Source organism: Zootoca vivipara, chromosome 4 (genome assembly GCF_963506605.1).
Source record: "Zootoca vivipara chromosome 4, rZooViv1.1, whole genome shotgun sequence".
NCBI classification, from domain to species: Eukaryota; Metazoa; Chordata; class Lepidosauria; order Squamata; family Lacertidae; genus Zootoca; species Zootoca vivipara.
The window spans coordinates 97,194,964-97,208,603 of NC_083279.1; the positions used below are offsets into that span (position 1 = coordinate 97,194,964).

At 49.3% G+C, this 13,640-nt stretch overlaps 1 protein-coding gene across 2 annotated transcripts; it reads left to right on the forward strand.

The window, feature by feature from the left end:
* Nucleotides 1-934: 934 nt before the first annotated feature.
* On the forward strand, nt 935-13,537 carry DNAJB13 (DnaJ heat shock protein family (Hsp40) member B13). 2 transcript variants are annotated; one of them, XM_060274049.1, is made up of 8 exons: nt 935-1,087; nt 2,518-2,621; nt 5,378-5,539; nt 7,802-7,959; nt 9,035-9,148; nt 9,941-10,054; nt 11,237-11,313; nt 13,291-13,536. In XM_060274049.1, exons 1-8 carry the CDS (start codon nt 1,020-1,022, stop codon nt 13,442-13,444), a joined length of 951 nt encoding a protein of 316 aa, XP_060130032.1. In that variant the 5' UTR covers nt 935-1,019; the 3' UTR covers nt 13,445-13,536. The 2 variants fall into 2 exon arrangements, with proteins under 2 accessions (XP_060130032.1, XP_060130033.1); XM_060274050.1 differs by lacking the exon at nt 5,378-5,539 and having other exon boundaries at nt 13,291-13,537.
* The last annotated feature ends 103 nt before the right edge of the window (nt 13,538-13,640 follow it).

The window sequence follows — 13,640 nt, forward strand, 5'->3', positions numbered from 1 at the left end:
CAGAGCCCAAGAGCAACTCTCCCCTTCTGTGGTTTGCAGCAACTGGGCATTTAGAAAGAAGCATTGTTGCCTCCAGCTTTGGAGGGCAGAGCTATCCTGGCCTGTGGACATCGATGTAGCTCTCTATTCCACGTATTGGTGCACTTATCTTTTAAAGATCTCTAGCTAGGTTGGTGGTCAGCATTGCCTCCTGCGGGAAGGAGTTCCGCCGTTCCATAGTCCTCCCCATCCTTTGCCCCGCGCGCTGGGGTCTTGCTCTCCCTTCGCGTCGGGACAGAGAAGCCCCGCAGAAAGCCACAGCTCCCGTCGCCAGCGCTGCTTCTGGGAGAGGGAGAAGCGCGGAGCTGCCTGCCGGGGTTGCCAAACGCCCGCCACGGACCCAGCTCAGCCTTTCCCCGTTGGGGCTTCCTCGTCTCGAAAGGCCCCGCCGTCGGCGAGGGAAGAAGGGGCGCATGCTTTGCATTTGCTGTACTGCCGCATGCATTTGTTGCAAATGCACGCGGCAGTTTTAGCAATTGCAAATGCACGCGGCGGCAATCGCAAAACGCGGCAGTGCAAAAAAAATTGCAAGCACGCAGCAGTGCGGAAATGCAAGCATGCAAGTGCATGTGGCGGTTGCGTGCAGTGGCGCAGCAACTGCAAGTATGCAGCAAATGCACGCGGCGGGTTGCGTGTGGTAGTTGCAGCAGTCGCAAAGCCCGCGGCAGTGCACAAATTTGCAAGCATGCAGCAGTGCGGGAAATGCAAGCATGCAGCAAGTGCATGTGGTGGGTGGGTACGGCGGCGCAGCAATAGCAACCATGCAGCAAATGCGCGCGGCGGCGCAGCAATAGCAAAGCTTGCTGAGAATGGGGTTCCGGACGCGGGCGGCTGCGCCAAGGGACTACGACTCCCGCCATGCACCGCGCCCGGCGGGGGAGGCGGGGCCGGGCGGCGTCCCTAGCAACGGGAGAAGCAGCGGTGTCGAGTGGGTAGAGCAGGCGGGCCGGGCCTGGCCTGGCCGGGGAGTTTGCGCCGCGATGGGTCAGGATTACTACGCCGTCCTGGATCTCACCCGCAGCGCCAAGGATGCGGACATCAAGAAGGCGTGAGACCCGGGAGGGGTTGCGGGACACGGGTCTGCGCGTGTGTACTTGGGTCACATGCGGGATCAACGCGGTGGCGTTTGCGTGCACATGTTCCCCTATCTATGCGCGCGATGTACTTATTATTTATACCAGTTTTTTATATAATTTTTTTTTAGGGGTACCTTACATTGCATGCCGCTTTTCCAGGGGATGTTTGGCCCCTGATTCCTGCCAGCCCCCTCTCCTTGCCTCCCCAAGCCTTTTCTCCCAGCTCTGGAAACAGATCCGCTTGAGAGCAGTGGGCTGGATCCTTACCTTCCCCTGTCCACCACAGGCCACATACCTTGTCAATCACCATGACATCAGGTTACCCATTTCATAGAATCCCCCTCCAAGCAGACGACAAACTGATTGCCAGGACTTGCTATACAGTAATGCGCTGCACACGGGAAACTCCTTTTGCCCCAGCAAAAACGGATGTTTTGGGTCTGTTGGATCTCAGGACTTCTTTGCAGGAAGGCATTTTCTGATGCTGATAAGATGCTGGAGGTTTAATGATCGAAACGTCTCGTTGAGGCATGATACGGGCATTTTGTAGGGTTGCCATATTTCAAAAAGTAAAAACCAGGAGACCCCGAAAGTTGTTGAGCTTTTCCTAACCTGAAAGTTGTTGAGCAATTCCACCTTTGAAAACCCGGACATATGGCAGCCCTAATTTTCAATGATATAATCATCTTATTGTTATTATTATTATTAATTAAATTTGTATACGTTCTCTGGTTGGCCATTCGTGCACATTCATTTCGGCAGACGAATCTGACTCACAGATGGAAGTCGATGGGTGTGTGGATCTGACCCCCGGTTGGAATTAACCAAGTTGGTCTTAAAGGAGGGTGTGTATTTGTGTGAGTAGCAATTGATGGCACCCCAAACCAAAAGACAATGCCCCCCCATCTCCTTGCCCAGAGACAACGCCAGTGTAAAGTGTGAATAAGATTGGTAATTTTTTTTAGTTGAATGGAAGGATTACACCCTTGGCCAGTGCTTTCAGGCCTGTTAAAATCTAAAAAGCTAAAGAGAATTCAAATGTATATATTTAAGGGAGCAGGGGAGCATACGGTACTACAGGGAGGGAGAGAGAGAGAGACTCCAGGTAAGCCTGGTAATATCCCACACCTGAAACCCTCGAGAGATGCTTGCTGTCTGTGCCAGGCATGGCCAAACTTGGCCCTCCAGATGTTTTGGGAATACAACTCCCATCATTCCTAGCTAACAGGACCAGCGGTCAGGGATGTTGGGAGTCGTAGTCCCAAAACATCTGGAGGGCCAAGTTTGGCCATACCTGGCACTGTAGACAGTACTCAGCTCCATTGGCCAGCCGTCTCAGTTGGTACAAGACCGCTTCGCCTGCACCCTGTGATCGCAGCAGCCCCTCTGTCCTGTTTTGCAGCTATCGGAAGCTGGCCTTGAAGTACCACCCCTATAAGAACAAGGAGCCATGGGCCAGAGAAAAGTTTAAGCAGCTTGCGGAAGCCTATGATGTCCTGAGTGATCGTGAGTAGGAGGGGATTCGCTTCATTTGTGTGTCTTGGGAAAGGCCCTCTGCCGATGTCACACGAAGACATTGCCTTAGTATTTAATGACTAAACAGATGTGTTGCTGCCGTTTATTTTATCAGAAAGCTTTTAATATCTGATGTTGTGTTGTGTTCTTTTGTATTCTGTTGGAAGCTGCCCACAGTGGTTGGGGCAACCCAATCAGATGGGCGGGGTGCAAGTATTAGTATTATTAGTACAGTCGTACCTCGGTTTAAGTACGCTTCGGTTTGAGTGCTTTCAGTTTAAGTACTCCGCGGACCCGCCTGGAATGGATTAACCCACTTTCCATTACTTTCAGTGGGAAAGTTCACTTCAGGTTAAGTACAGACTTCCGGAACCAATTGTGTACTTAAACCAAGGTACCACTGTATTAGTACAGTATAGGTATTAGTATTAATACTTTGGCCACCTCATGAGAAGAGAAGAATCCTTGGAAAAGACCTTGATGTTGGGAAAGATGGAGGGCACTAGGAGAAGGGGACGACAGAGGACGAGATGGTTGGACAGTGTTCTCGAAGCTACAAACATGAGTCTGACCAAACTGCGGGAGGCAGTGCAAGACAGGAGTGCCTGGCGTGCTCTGGTCCATGGGGTCACGAAGAGTCGGCCACGACTAAGCGACTAAACAACAACAACAACATGAAAATTACATGAAAATTATCGTCGGTATCTGACACTGAGTAAACTGGCAAAAATGTATAAATCTAAATCAAACAAGTGTTGGAAAAGTAAAGAGAAAGAAGGTTCTTTTTATCATATGTGGTGGTCTTGTAGTAAGGTTAAAGGCCCTTTTGGACTACAATTCCCATAATCCCTGACCACTGGTCCTGTTAGCTACGGATCATGGGAGTTGTAGGCCAAAACATCTGGAGGGGATGCCTGCTCTTGAGAGTCCCATGGACTGCAAGAAGATCAAACCTATCCATTCTGAAGGAAATCAGCCCTGAGTGCTCACTGGAAGGACAGATCGTGAAGCTGAGGCTCCAATACTTTGGCCACCTCATGAGAAGAGAAGACTCCCTGGAAAAGACCCTGATGTTGGGAAAGATGGAGGGCACTAGGAGAAGGGGACAACAGAGGACGAGATGGTTGGACAGTGTTCTCGAAGCTACGAACATGAGTTTGAGCAAACTGCGGGAGGCAGTGGAAGACAGGAGTGCCTGGCGTGCTCTGGTCCATGGGGTCACGAAGAGTCGGACACGACTAACCAAATTAGGACAGTGGTACCTCGACTTACGAACGACTCGACAACCGAATTTTTCGACTTACGAATGGGGCAAATGGCCGCATGCTTACGAATCCGAACGGAAACTGCGGCGGTTTTAGATAGGGTTTCTTCGACTTGCGAATTTTTCCGTTTCCAATGCATTTCTATGGGAAATCGCGTTTCCAGTGCCGCTTTTCGACCTACGAATTTTTCGACCTACGAAGGTGTCTTCAGAACGGATTAAATTCGTAAGTCGAGGCGCCACTGTGTTAGTATTAGTATTAGGACCCCAACCCATCTGACTGGGCTGATCCAGCCACTCTGGGCGGCTTCCAAAATTTATTTAGAAAATAATAAAACGTTGCACATTAAAAGGCTTCCCTATTGCAGTGGAAGCCCAGGTTCCGAACGTGATCCAGGGGCCTTTCTCCAGGTGCCCCCACCAAGTGGCTATGAGCGGGACTCTGTGGCCTTCCTAGGGAAGCTTGCCTGTTACCTACTCCCCCCTCCAATGCTGGAAGAATTTATTTATTTTTAATTCTCCCTAGCTTTTAAAGCACAGAAGCCTTTTAAGGGTTTGGATTTGGAATGTTTCCCTGCTTGGGAATTTGCTGCTTCTGATTATCTGCTGCCTCGTTCTATGTAGCATTTTCTATTCTCATGGTTTATGTTGCATTTTGACAACAAACAATACCACACACACACACACTTGAAAGGCTGTAGAATATTAATCAGCCAATGGCCTTTTTTTGAAAAGGAACATTTATGCCTGGTGCCTAAAAGGGCCGGGGGGGGGGGGAGGGGGGCACTTAATGCTTCGTCAAAGCAGGAAGAGACACAGATGAACTACTTTATATGTATACAGGTGAAACTCGGAAAATTAGTATATTGTCAAAAAGTGCATTTATTTCAGTAATGCAACTTATTATTTTTTATTTTTATTTTAATTTTTACAAATGCTTTCTTTTGGAAATTCCACAGTAATAAAACAAATACTTACAACAATACAAAAACAAACATCGCCGTTTCATTAATTGCATTCCATTTATAATTGACCCGCCTAATGAAAAATAATTACAATGACAACAAATAAAGGCTTGGCATATCTTGCTTTGCATGTCTTGCATCTATCTCATATATTGGTTTCACTTATAAGTTGCATTACTGAAATAAATGCACTTTTTGACGATATTCTAATTTTCCGAGTTTCACCTGTAGATGCAAATTTAGAAATGAGTACTGTACATAAAAAGACATCTCACCATTGTGGGGAGGACGGTGACCAGGCGAGCTGTTTGCCTGCTCAGTTTCCTGCCCAGCTGCAAACTTTGAGGCCCCTCCTCCTTTTCCTTCTTGGGCTTCTTTACCTTTAAAACTGGATTGGACCTGGCAGTCCTTCCACTAGAGGACTGCTCTCTGTAGATCAGAACACCAGGCAGTCCACCTTCCACGCCCCAACCTGTCTGCCTCCATCCCTTCCCCACCTGTATCTCCTTCTTCCTTAGCACTGAAGAAGGGCATTTACGACAAATTTGCCGAGGAAGGTCTCAAAGGAGGGATCCCTTTGGAGTTTACGGTGGACACCCCCTGGACAGAAGGCTATGTGTTCCACGGAAACCCCGAGAAGGTCTTCCGGGAATTCTTTGGAGGAGACAACCCCTTTGCTGGTAGGCCCGAGCGCCACATTTTGTCAAGATACTCGATGCATCTCGGATCTCCCCTGCTTTTGAGCATTTTCCAGATCAGACAGAGCCCTTTCCACGGTGTGAGGGGCAGGGGGTGCGGTTAGCAAAATCAGATGGCAACTCGCAAATGCCACTGGCATCCTTGCAGGGAAGTAGGTTAAGAACCCTGGCGCTGTCTGGTGCTCAGGGCGTAGAAAAGTATGGGGTTTCCCACCACCCCAATCTCTGATCGGTGCAAGATTCCAGGGGTTCCCAGGGCTTGTGGTTTGCTTTTGGAAATAAGTGGCAGCGGAGACTGTGGCGTCTTTAGGATATATGGTTTATTTATTTACACCACATATACAACCTGAGCCTACGATGGAGGGCTTCACAGCATCAACATCTCAAGAAGGTCTTGTTTCTCCCATAGAAATCCAACTTTACTCTCAAAGGATGCTCCGACTTGCTCTCTCTCTCTCCAGCTTGCCGCTTTTTTATCTAGGTCACATCTCTCCACCCTAAACTCAGGCTTTGTCCGTCTCGCTATGAGCAGTGTTAGAAATTCAGATACATAAACTCATCGCCAAATGGCACCTTAGACCTAGGTTACGGTTGCCACAATGGAATGTCTAGGTGCCCAGTTTTGTTTGTTTGTTTGTTTTGCAATTGAACTTGTTATTGTTGTTGTTGTTTAGTCGTTTAGTCGTGTCCGACTCTTCGTGACCCCATGTTTGTTGTAGGGGAGGAAGGGAAAGGAGAATGTTAGCCGCTTTGAGACTCCTACGGGTAGTGATAAAGCGGGAAATCAAATCCAAACTCCCCAATAAAGACCAAGCCTAATGGCTGCTGTTTTGCTCTGATATTACTGGCTGGTGTCCTTGTTGCTTTGTCCAAGGGAGCCCTCAGATTTTCTCCGTTAACATAAAATACTTTCCCCCAGTCTTATACATCTTAGCAAGCCTCCTCAGAGTTAAATACCATCTGTGAATCACGTTCATGTAGTCCTCCTTCAAAGAATTACATGCTGTAAACTTCCAAGTCCCTCTCCCAGAGTTTTTCCCAGTGTGATTTCACCCATTTTACAATCCGGGTTTAAAAGTGAACGGGTTTAAAAGTGAACCAGATTTTTAGAAGACATCTGAAGGCAGCCCTGTTTAGGGAGGCTTTTAATATTTAATAGATTATCTTATTTCATTTTTCTGTTGGAAGCCGCCCAGAGTGGCTGGGGAGACCCAGCCAGATGGGCGGGGTATAAATAACAATAAATAAATAAATAAATAAATAATAATAATAATTTGTTGTTGTTTAGTCGTTTAGTCGTGTCCGACTCTTCGTGACCCCGTGGACCAGAGCACGCCAGGCACTCCTGTCTTCCACTGCCTCCCGCAGTTTGGTCAAACTCATGTTCGTAGCTTTGAGAAGACTGTTCAAGAGAAGAGAACTTGTTATTAGCAGTATAAAAAAATCCTTCAGTAGCACCTTAAAGACCAACTAAGTTTTTATTTTGGTATGAGCTTTTGTGTGCATGCACACTTCTTCAGATCTCAAAGCAGCTGTTTTATTACAGAAAAATTTCAGAAACAGACTGGAAAGAGAAGTTGCTGAATTGGAACTCATTACCAAGCTTAAAACCATGGAGCCACCTGGGATGAACAAAGACATAGGATTCTTATCTCATTATGCATGATCAAGCTTTCTTTAGCGCCTCAGCCCTTGCTTTTCCCCCCGCAGGACCAATTGCAGTCATCAGCAGTCGTTAACAGCCATCAACAGGTTTACCACTCCTATCAGCCCATCACCCATTCCCACCCACCCCCACCACCCTCTGAATATTCATAAGGGTCTGGCTCTTCTGTTTCAAGTGTATCTGAAGAAGTGTGCATGCACACAAAAGCTCATATCAAAATAAAAACTTAGTTGGTCTTTAAGGTGCTACTGAAGGATTTTTTTTTATTTTGCTTCGACTCAGACCAACACGGCTACCTACTTGTTATTAGCAGTGTTATTATTAATTTCATTTCTATACCTCTTCATAGAATGCTGCAGCGAGGCTCCTCACGGGGACCTTGCCATGGAAGCATATTCATCCAGTGCTTTACCAGCTGCACTGGCTCTGAGAACACTGTCCAGCTGCCACAATTCTGAGTATTTATAGGGGCCTTCTTAGTGGTGGCACCCAGGCAGGCATCTTCCTCCCTTTTCAGTTAGTGATGTGTAAACAAATAACAATCACATCCCCCGACACTGATTTTTTTTCTTGCTTAGAGTTCTACACTGCAGAAGGGGCTGAAGTCAACATGGCGTTTGGGGGGCTGCGTGGGAGGGGAGTGAAAAAGAAGGACCCTCCGATCGAGAGAGATCTCTACCTTTCACTGGAAGACTTGTTCTACGGATGCACCAAAAAAATCAAGATTTCACGCAGGGTAAGGAAAGAAGTATAATAATAATAATAATAATAATAATAATAATAATAATATATTATTTATACCCCGCCCATCTGGCCGGGTTCCCCCAGCCACTCTGGGCGGCTTCCAACAAAATATTAAAATACAGAAATCCATCAAACATTAAAAGCTTCCCTAAACAGGGCTGCCTTGAGATGCCTTCTAAAGGTCTGGTAGTTGTTGTTCTCTTTGACCTCTGGTGGGAGGGCATTCCACAGGGCGGGTGCCACTACCGAGAAGGCCCTCTGCCTGGTTCCCTGTAACTTGGCTTCTCGCAGTGAGGGAACCGCCAGAAGGCCCTCGGCGCTGGACCTCAGTGTCCGGGTAGAACGATGGGGGAGGAGACGCTCCTTCAGGTATACTGGACCGAGGCCGTTTAGGGCTTTCAAGGTCAGCACCAACACTTTGAACGGTGCTCGGAAACGTACTGGGAGCCAATGTAGGTCTTTCTAGACCGGTGTTACGTGGTCTCGGCGGCCGCTCCCAGTCACCAGTCTAGCTGCCGCATTCTGGGTTAGTTGTAGTTTCCGGGTCACCTTCAAAGGTAGCCCCACGTAGAGCGCATTGCAGTAGTCCAAGCGAGAGATAACTAGAGCATGCACCACTCTGGCGAGACAGTCAGCGGGCCGGTAGTGTCTCAGCCTGCGTACCAGATGGAGCTGATAGACAGCTGCCCTGGACACAGAATTGACCTGCGCCTCCATGGACAGCTGTGAGTCCAGAATGACTCCCAGGCTGCGCACCTGGTCCTTCAGGGGCACAGTTACCCCATTCAGGACCAGGGAGTCCTCCACACCTGCCCGCCTCCTGTCCCCCACAAACAGTACTTCTGTCTTGTCGGGATTCAAACTCCTTAGGCGTTGGTTATTTCCTTGACATCTGGTGGGAGGGCGTGGGAGACGCTCCTTCAGGTCTACTGGGCCGAGGCCGTTTAGGGCTTTCAAGGCCACCACCAATGTACTGGGAGCCAATGTAGGTCTTTCAGGACCGGTGTTATATGGTCTCGGCGGCCACTCACCCAGCAACTTCCATGACTCCTCTCTAAACCCTTCAGGTCATGAATGAGGACGGCCATGCTTCCACCATCAAAGACAAGATCCTGACCATCGATGTGCGCTCAGGGTGGAAGCAAGGAACCAAGATCACCTTTCAAGAGGAGGGAGACCAGGTAATGCTATCTTGGGGAACGAGGGAGGAGAGAGGCTGCTTAAATCTTGGAGCGCCCCTGCCCACGATTGCATCTCAATATTTGCTGTTACGAGAAGAATGATTCCGACTCGAGGGTTACCTCGCACGACCCTGTGCTAAAGTTAGTCCCCATGAGAGGGAATTCTCACAGCGTCTCCACCCCGGATCATTTAGCCCAGACACTGAGGTCCAGCTCCGAGGGCCTTCTGGCGGTTCCCTCCCTGCGAGAAGTGAGGTTGCAGGGAACCAGGCAGAGGGCCTTCTCGGTGGTGGCGCCCGCCCTGTGGAACGCCCTCCCATCAGATGTCAAAGAGATAAATAACTACCTCACATTTAGAAGACATCGGAAGGCAGCCCTGTTCAGGGAAGTTTTTAATGTGTGACATTTTAATGTATTTTTAATCTTTGTTGGAAGCCGCCCAGAGTGGCTGGGGAAACCCAGCCAGATGGGCAGGGTACAAATAATAAATTGTTGTTGTTGTTGCTTCCCCTGCCACCAACCTCAATAGCTGTAGCATGAGCGGTTTTTCTCTGGACTGGAGCCATGGGTTTTTATAACATCAGGTTGAAGTCCAACCAGTGCAGCGCTTGGTTGTTTTTTGGGGTGGGGAGCTGGGGCCAGACTTGCCCCTGTGTGGGCACCCTTCCCACCTTACACAGTGGGCAAAGGGGTCAGTGGGTCTTACCTTCTGCCCTCCCTGCAGATGCCGGGGACAACCATTGGGTCTGAACCCCACGCGCCCTTTGGGCTTCTTCCTGCGTTTCGTTCCAGGGCCCAAACATCATCCCAGCAGACATCATCTTCATCGTCAAGGAGAAGATCCACCCCAGATTTAAGAGAGAAGACGACAACCTGATCTATGTGGCCCCGCTCCCTCTGGGGAAGGTAATCCAGGGAGCCAGACTATCCCCCTTTTTCTCCCCAGGTTGGCTAATAATGCCCCTTCTGCTTACTATATGTTACTGGGTCTAGCAGACTAACCTTCTTCTCAGGATCCATGCAGTAACACACACACACACACACACACACACACACACACACACACACACCGAGCTAACGGAAGACTGCCGAGCAGAGACTCGCAAAGAGTGGCAGCGGGCAGCCTCTTCTGAAGGCAGACACCTCGGCTCCAGCCTCAATTTCCTTTCTTTCTCACCAGTGAGCTCTGGCAGCTTGGGAATGAAATGTCTCAGGGGGCATTTCAGACCCGCGTTTGAAGAGCAGCCTGCCTGCATGGAGGGAAGCGCTTTGGGGGGGGGGGCGCTTTAGGGAGGTTTCCTGCATGCAGCGAGAAGAGGTGCGTGTCCCTCCCTGCTTTTGTCAACATCGCCAATCCTCTCCCGTCCACACACTTGGTGTCATTGCAGCACCCATTCAGTCTTGGGATTGTAGCCGTTGCCACCCCACCAAGGACATAGCCATGTTCAAATATATAAAAGGATGTCATATAGAGGAGGGAGAAAGGTTGTTTTCTGCTGCTCCAGAGAAGCGGACACGGAGCAATGGATTCAAAGTACAAGAAAGAAGATTCCACCTAAACATTAGGAAGAACTTCCTGACAGTAAGAGCTGTTTGACAGTGGAATTCGCTGCCAAGAAGTGTGGTGGAGTTTCCTTTGGAGGTCTTTAAGCAGAGGCTTAACAGCCATATGTCAAGAATGCTTTGATGGTGTTTCCTGCTTGGCTGGATGGCCCTTGTGGTCGCTTCCAACTCTATGATTCTATTATTCTAAGGAGGCTTCCCGTCGCTTCTCTGTGTGAAGCCCTGTTCTGCTTCCAGGCAGGCCTAGCCCTCACGCAGGAGCAGGGAGCATGGGCTCCTCCACAGAGCCAGCCGTCCTCAAAATGCTGGACGTAAGCCAAAAGCCAAGCTTCTCTGCGCAGGAGTCATAAAGTGCGACTCCCATTGTAATCCGGAAATTAAGTGTGCCTCAGTTGTCAGAAATTTAGGCTACCTTAAGCTTGGTTTTCTGTGGACCGTCCTGAGATCTTACGATGAAAGGCAATATTTAGATCTAATAGATAGGTAAAATAACCTGCCCTCAGCCTCCGGCACTTTGCTTCGCAGGCTCTGACCGGGTGCACCGTGGATGTGAAGACCCTGGACGAAAGGCTGCTCAACATCCCTCTCAACGACATTGTACAGTAAGTGCCTGCGGCCAACAGTCCTTGTCCCAGAAGGGGAGGAATCATGGAACCCTAAGAGTTGTAGAGCTGGAAGGGTTCCCCAAGGGTCATCTAGTCCAGCCCCCTGCAATGCAGGAATTGCAGCTATAAAGAATCCATGATGAATGGCCACCCCACCTCCAAGGAAGGGGAGTCCACCACCTTTTGAGGGAGACCTTTCTAAAACAAGCTTGGTTTCCCCCCCTGCTATGGAGGGTAGGACTCGAACCCATGGCTTCAAGTTACAAGAAAGGAGATTTCGACTAAACATCAGGAAGAAGTGTTGGTGCTGACCTTTAAAGCCCTAAACGGCCTCGGCCCAGTAGACCTGAAGGAGCGTCTCCACCTCCATCGCTTTGCCCGGACACTGAGGTCCAGCGCCGAGGGCCTTCTGGCGGTTCCCTCCCTGCGAGAAGCGAGGCTACAGGGAACCAGGCAGAGGGCCTTCTTGGTGGTGGCACCCGCCCTGTGGAACGCTCTCCCACCAGATGTCAAAAAGAAAAATAACTACCAGACTTTTAGAAGACATCTGAAGGCAGCCCTGTTTAGGGAAGCTTTTAATCTTTAAGAAATTAGTGTATTCTAATATTTCTGTTGGAAGCCGCCCAGAGTGGCTGGGAAAACCCAGCCAGATGGGCGGGGTATAAATAATAAATAATAATAATAATAAATAATTTATTATGGTAAGAGCTGTTCAATGGTGGAACGGTCTCCCTCGGCAGATGGTGGACTCTCCTTCCTTGGAGGTTTTTAAGCAGAGGTTGGGTGGCCATCCGTCATGGATGCTTTAGCTGAGATTACTGCATTGCAGGGGGTTGGACTAGATGACCCTCGGGGGATCCCTTCAAACTCTACGATTCTCTGTTTCTAGGATTTGCTCGCTTTCCATATACAACTGAGCCTTGCAGGTGGCGATGCAAAGCTACATGCCAGCCAGCAAAGAGGGGGTGGGAAGATTCCCAGTATGTTTCTGAGCACAACTCAAAGTGTTGGTGCTGACCTTGAAAGCCCTGGGCCAGAACCATCAGTCTTTTCAGCTGCTCAAGGGACACAAACATCACCACGTTCCAGGATCCCAGTCGCAGGAAGGAGGGTATGAAACTGAAGAAGACAGAGGCACCCAGTTAGCCAATGTGCTGCCCTCCTCCCTTGAAAGACATAGGAAGACGCTTCCATGGGCATCGTGTAGGCCAGGGGTCAGGAACCCTAGGCCTGGGGGCCAAATCCAGCCCTGCAAGCTTCTGGCTATGTGGGGCTACCTTTGAAGGTGACCTGGAAAGTGCAATTAATCCAGAATGCGGCAGCTAGATTGGTGACTGGGAGCGGCCAAGATCACGTAACATCGGTCTTGAAAGACCTACATTGCCTCCCAGTACATTTCCAAGTACAATTCAAAGTGTTGGTGCTGACCTTGAAAGCCCTAAACGGCCTCGGTCCAGTAGACCTGAAGGAGCGTCTCCACCCCCATCGTTCAGCCCGGACACTGAGGTCCAGCTCTGAGGGCCTTCTGACGATTCCCTCCCTGTGAGAAGGGAGGTTACAGGGAACCAGGCAGAGGGCCTTCTCGGTGGTGGCTCCCGCCCTGTGGAACGCCCTCCCATCAGATGTCAAGGAAATAATCAACGCCTAAGGACTTCCTTTCCTTACCCTGTGTGAAATCTTGATTTTTTTTGTTGCAATCTTGATTTTTTTTGACATCCCATCAGATGTCAAGGAAATAAACAACGATGCGACTTTTAGAAGACACCTGTTTAGGGAAGTCTTTTAATGTTTGATGTTTTATAGTGTTTTTAATATTCTGTTGGGTGCCGCCCAGAGTGGCTGGGGAAACCCAGCCAGATGGGTGGGGTATAAATAGTAAATTATTATTATTTCTCTGTTGGGGGGGTGGCCCCTTTTCTCTCCCCACCCCCCACCAGCTGCTGAATCTGAGTACGGCCTCTCTTTTCCCTTCAGCCCCAAGTACTACAAGGTGGTGCCAGGAGAGGGAATGCCCCTGGCCAGCGACCCCACCTGCAAGGGGGACCTCATCATGTACTTCGACATCCTCTTCCCCCAAAGGCTCACCCCGGCCAAGAAGGATATGTTGAGGCGCGCCCTCCTGACCTGAGCAACACCAACCCCAGCCCCTGAAAGCCCATACCTTTGTTCCTTTCCTTGACCCCCTTTTCTTCAAAGAAATAAAAGCTAATTTTTGCCAGATTTTGGTCCTCCCTTCTTTATGACTACTGGTCTGGGGAGATAAAACCCCAGCCCCACAAATAGATGCAACCAGCTCATTTGCTGACAAACCTAGACAGCATCTT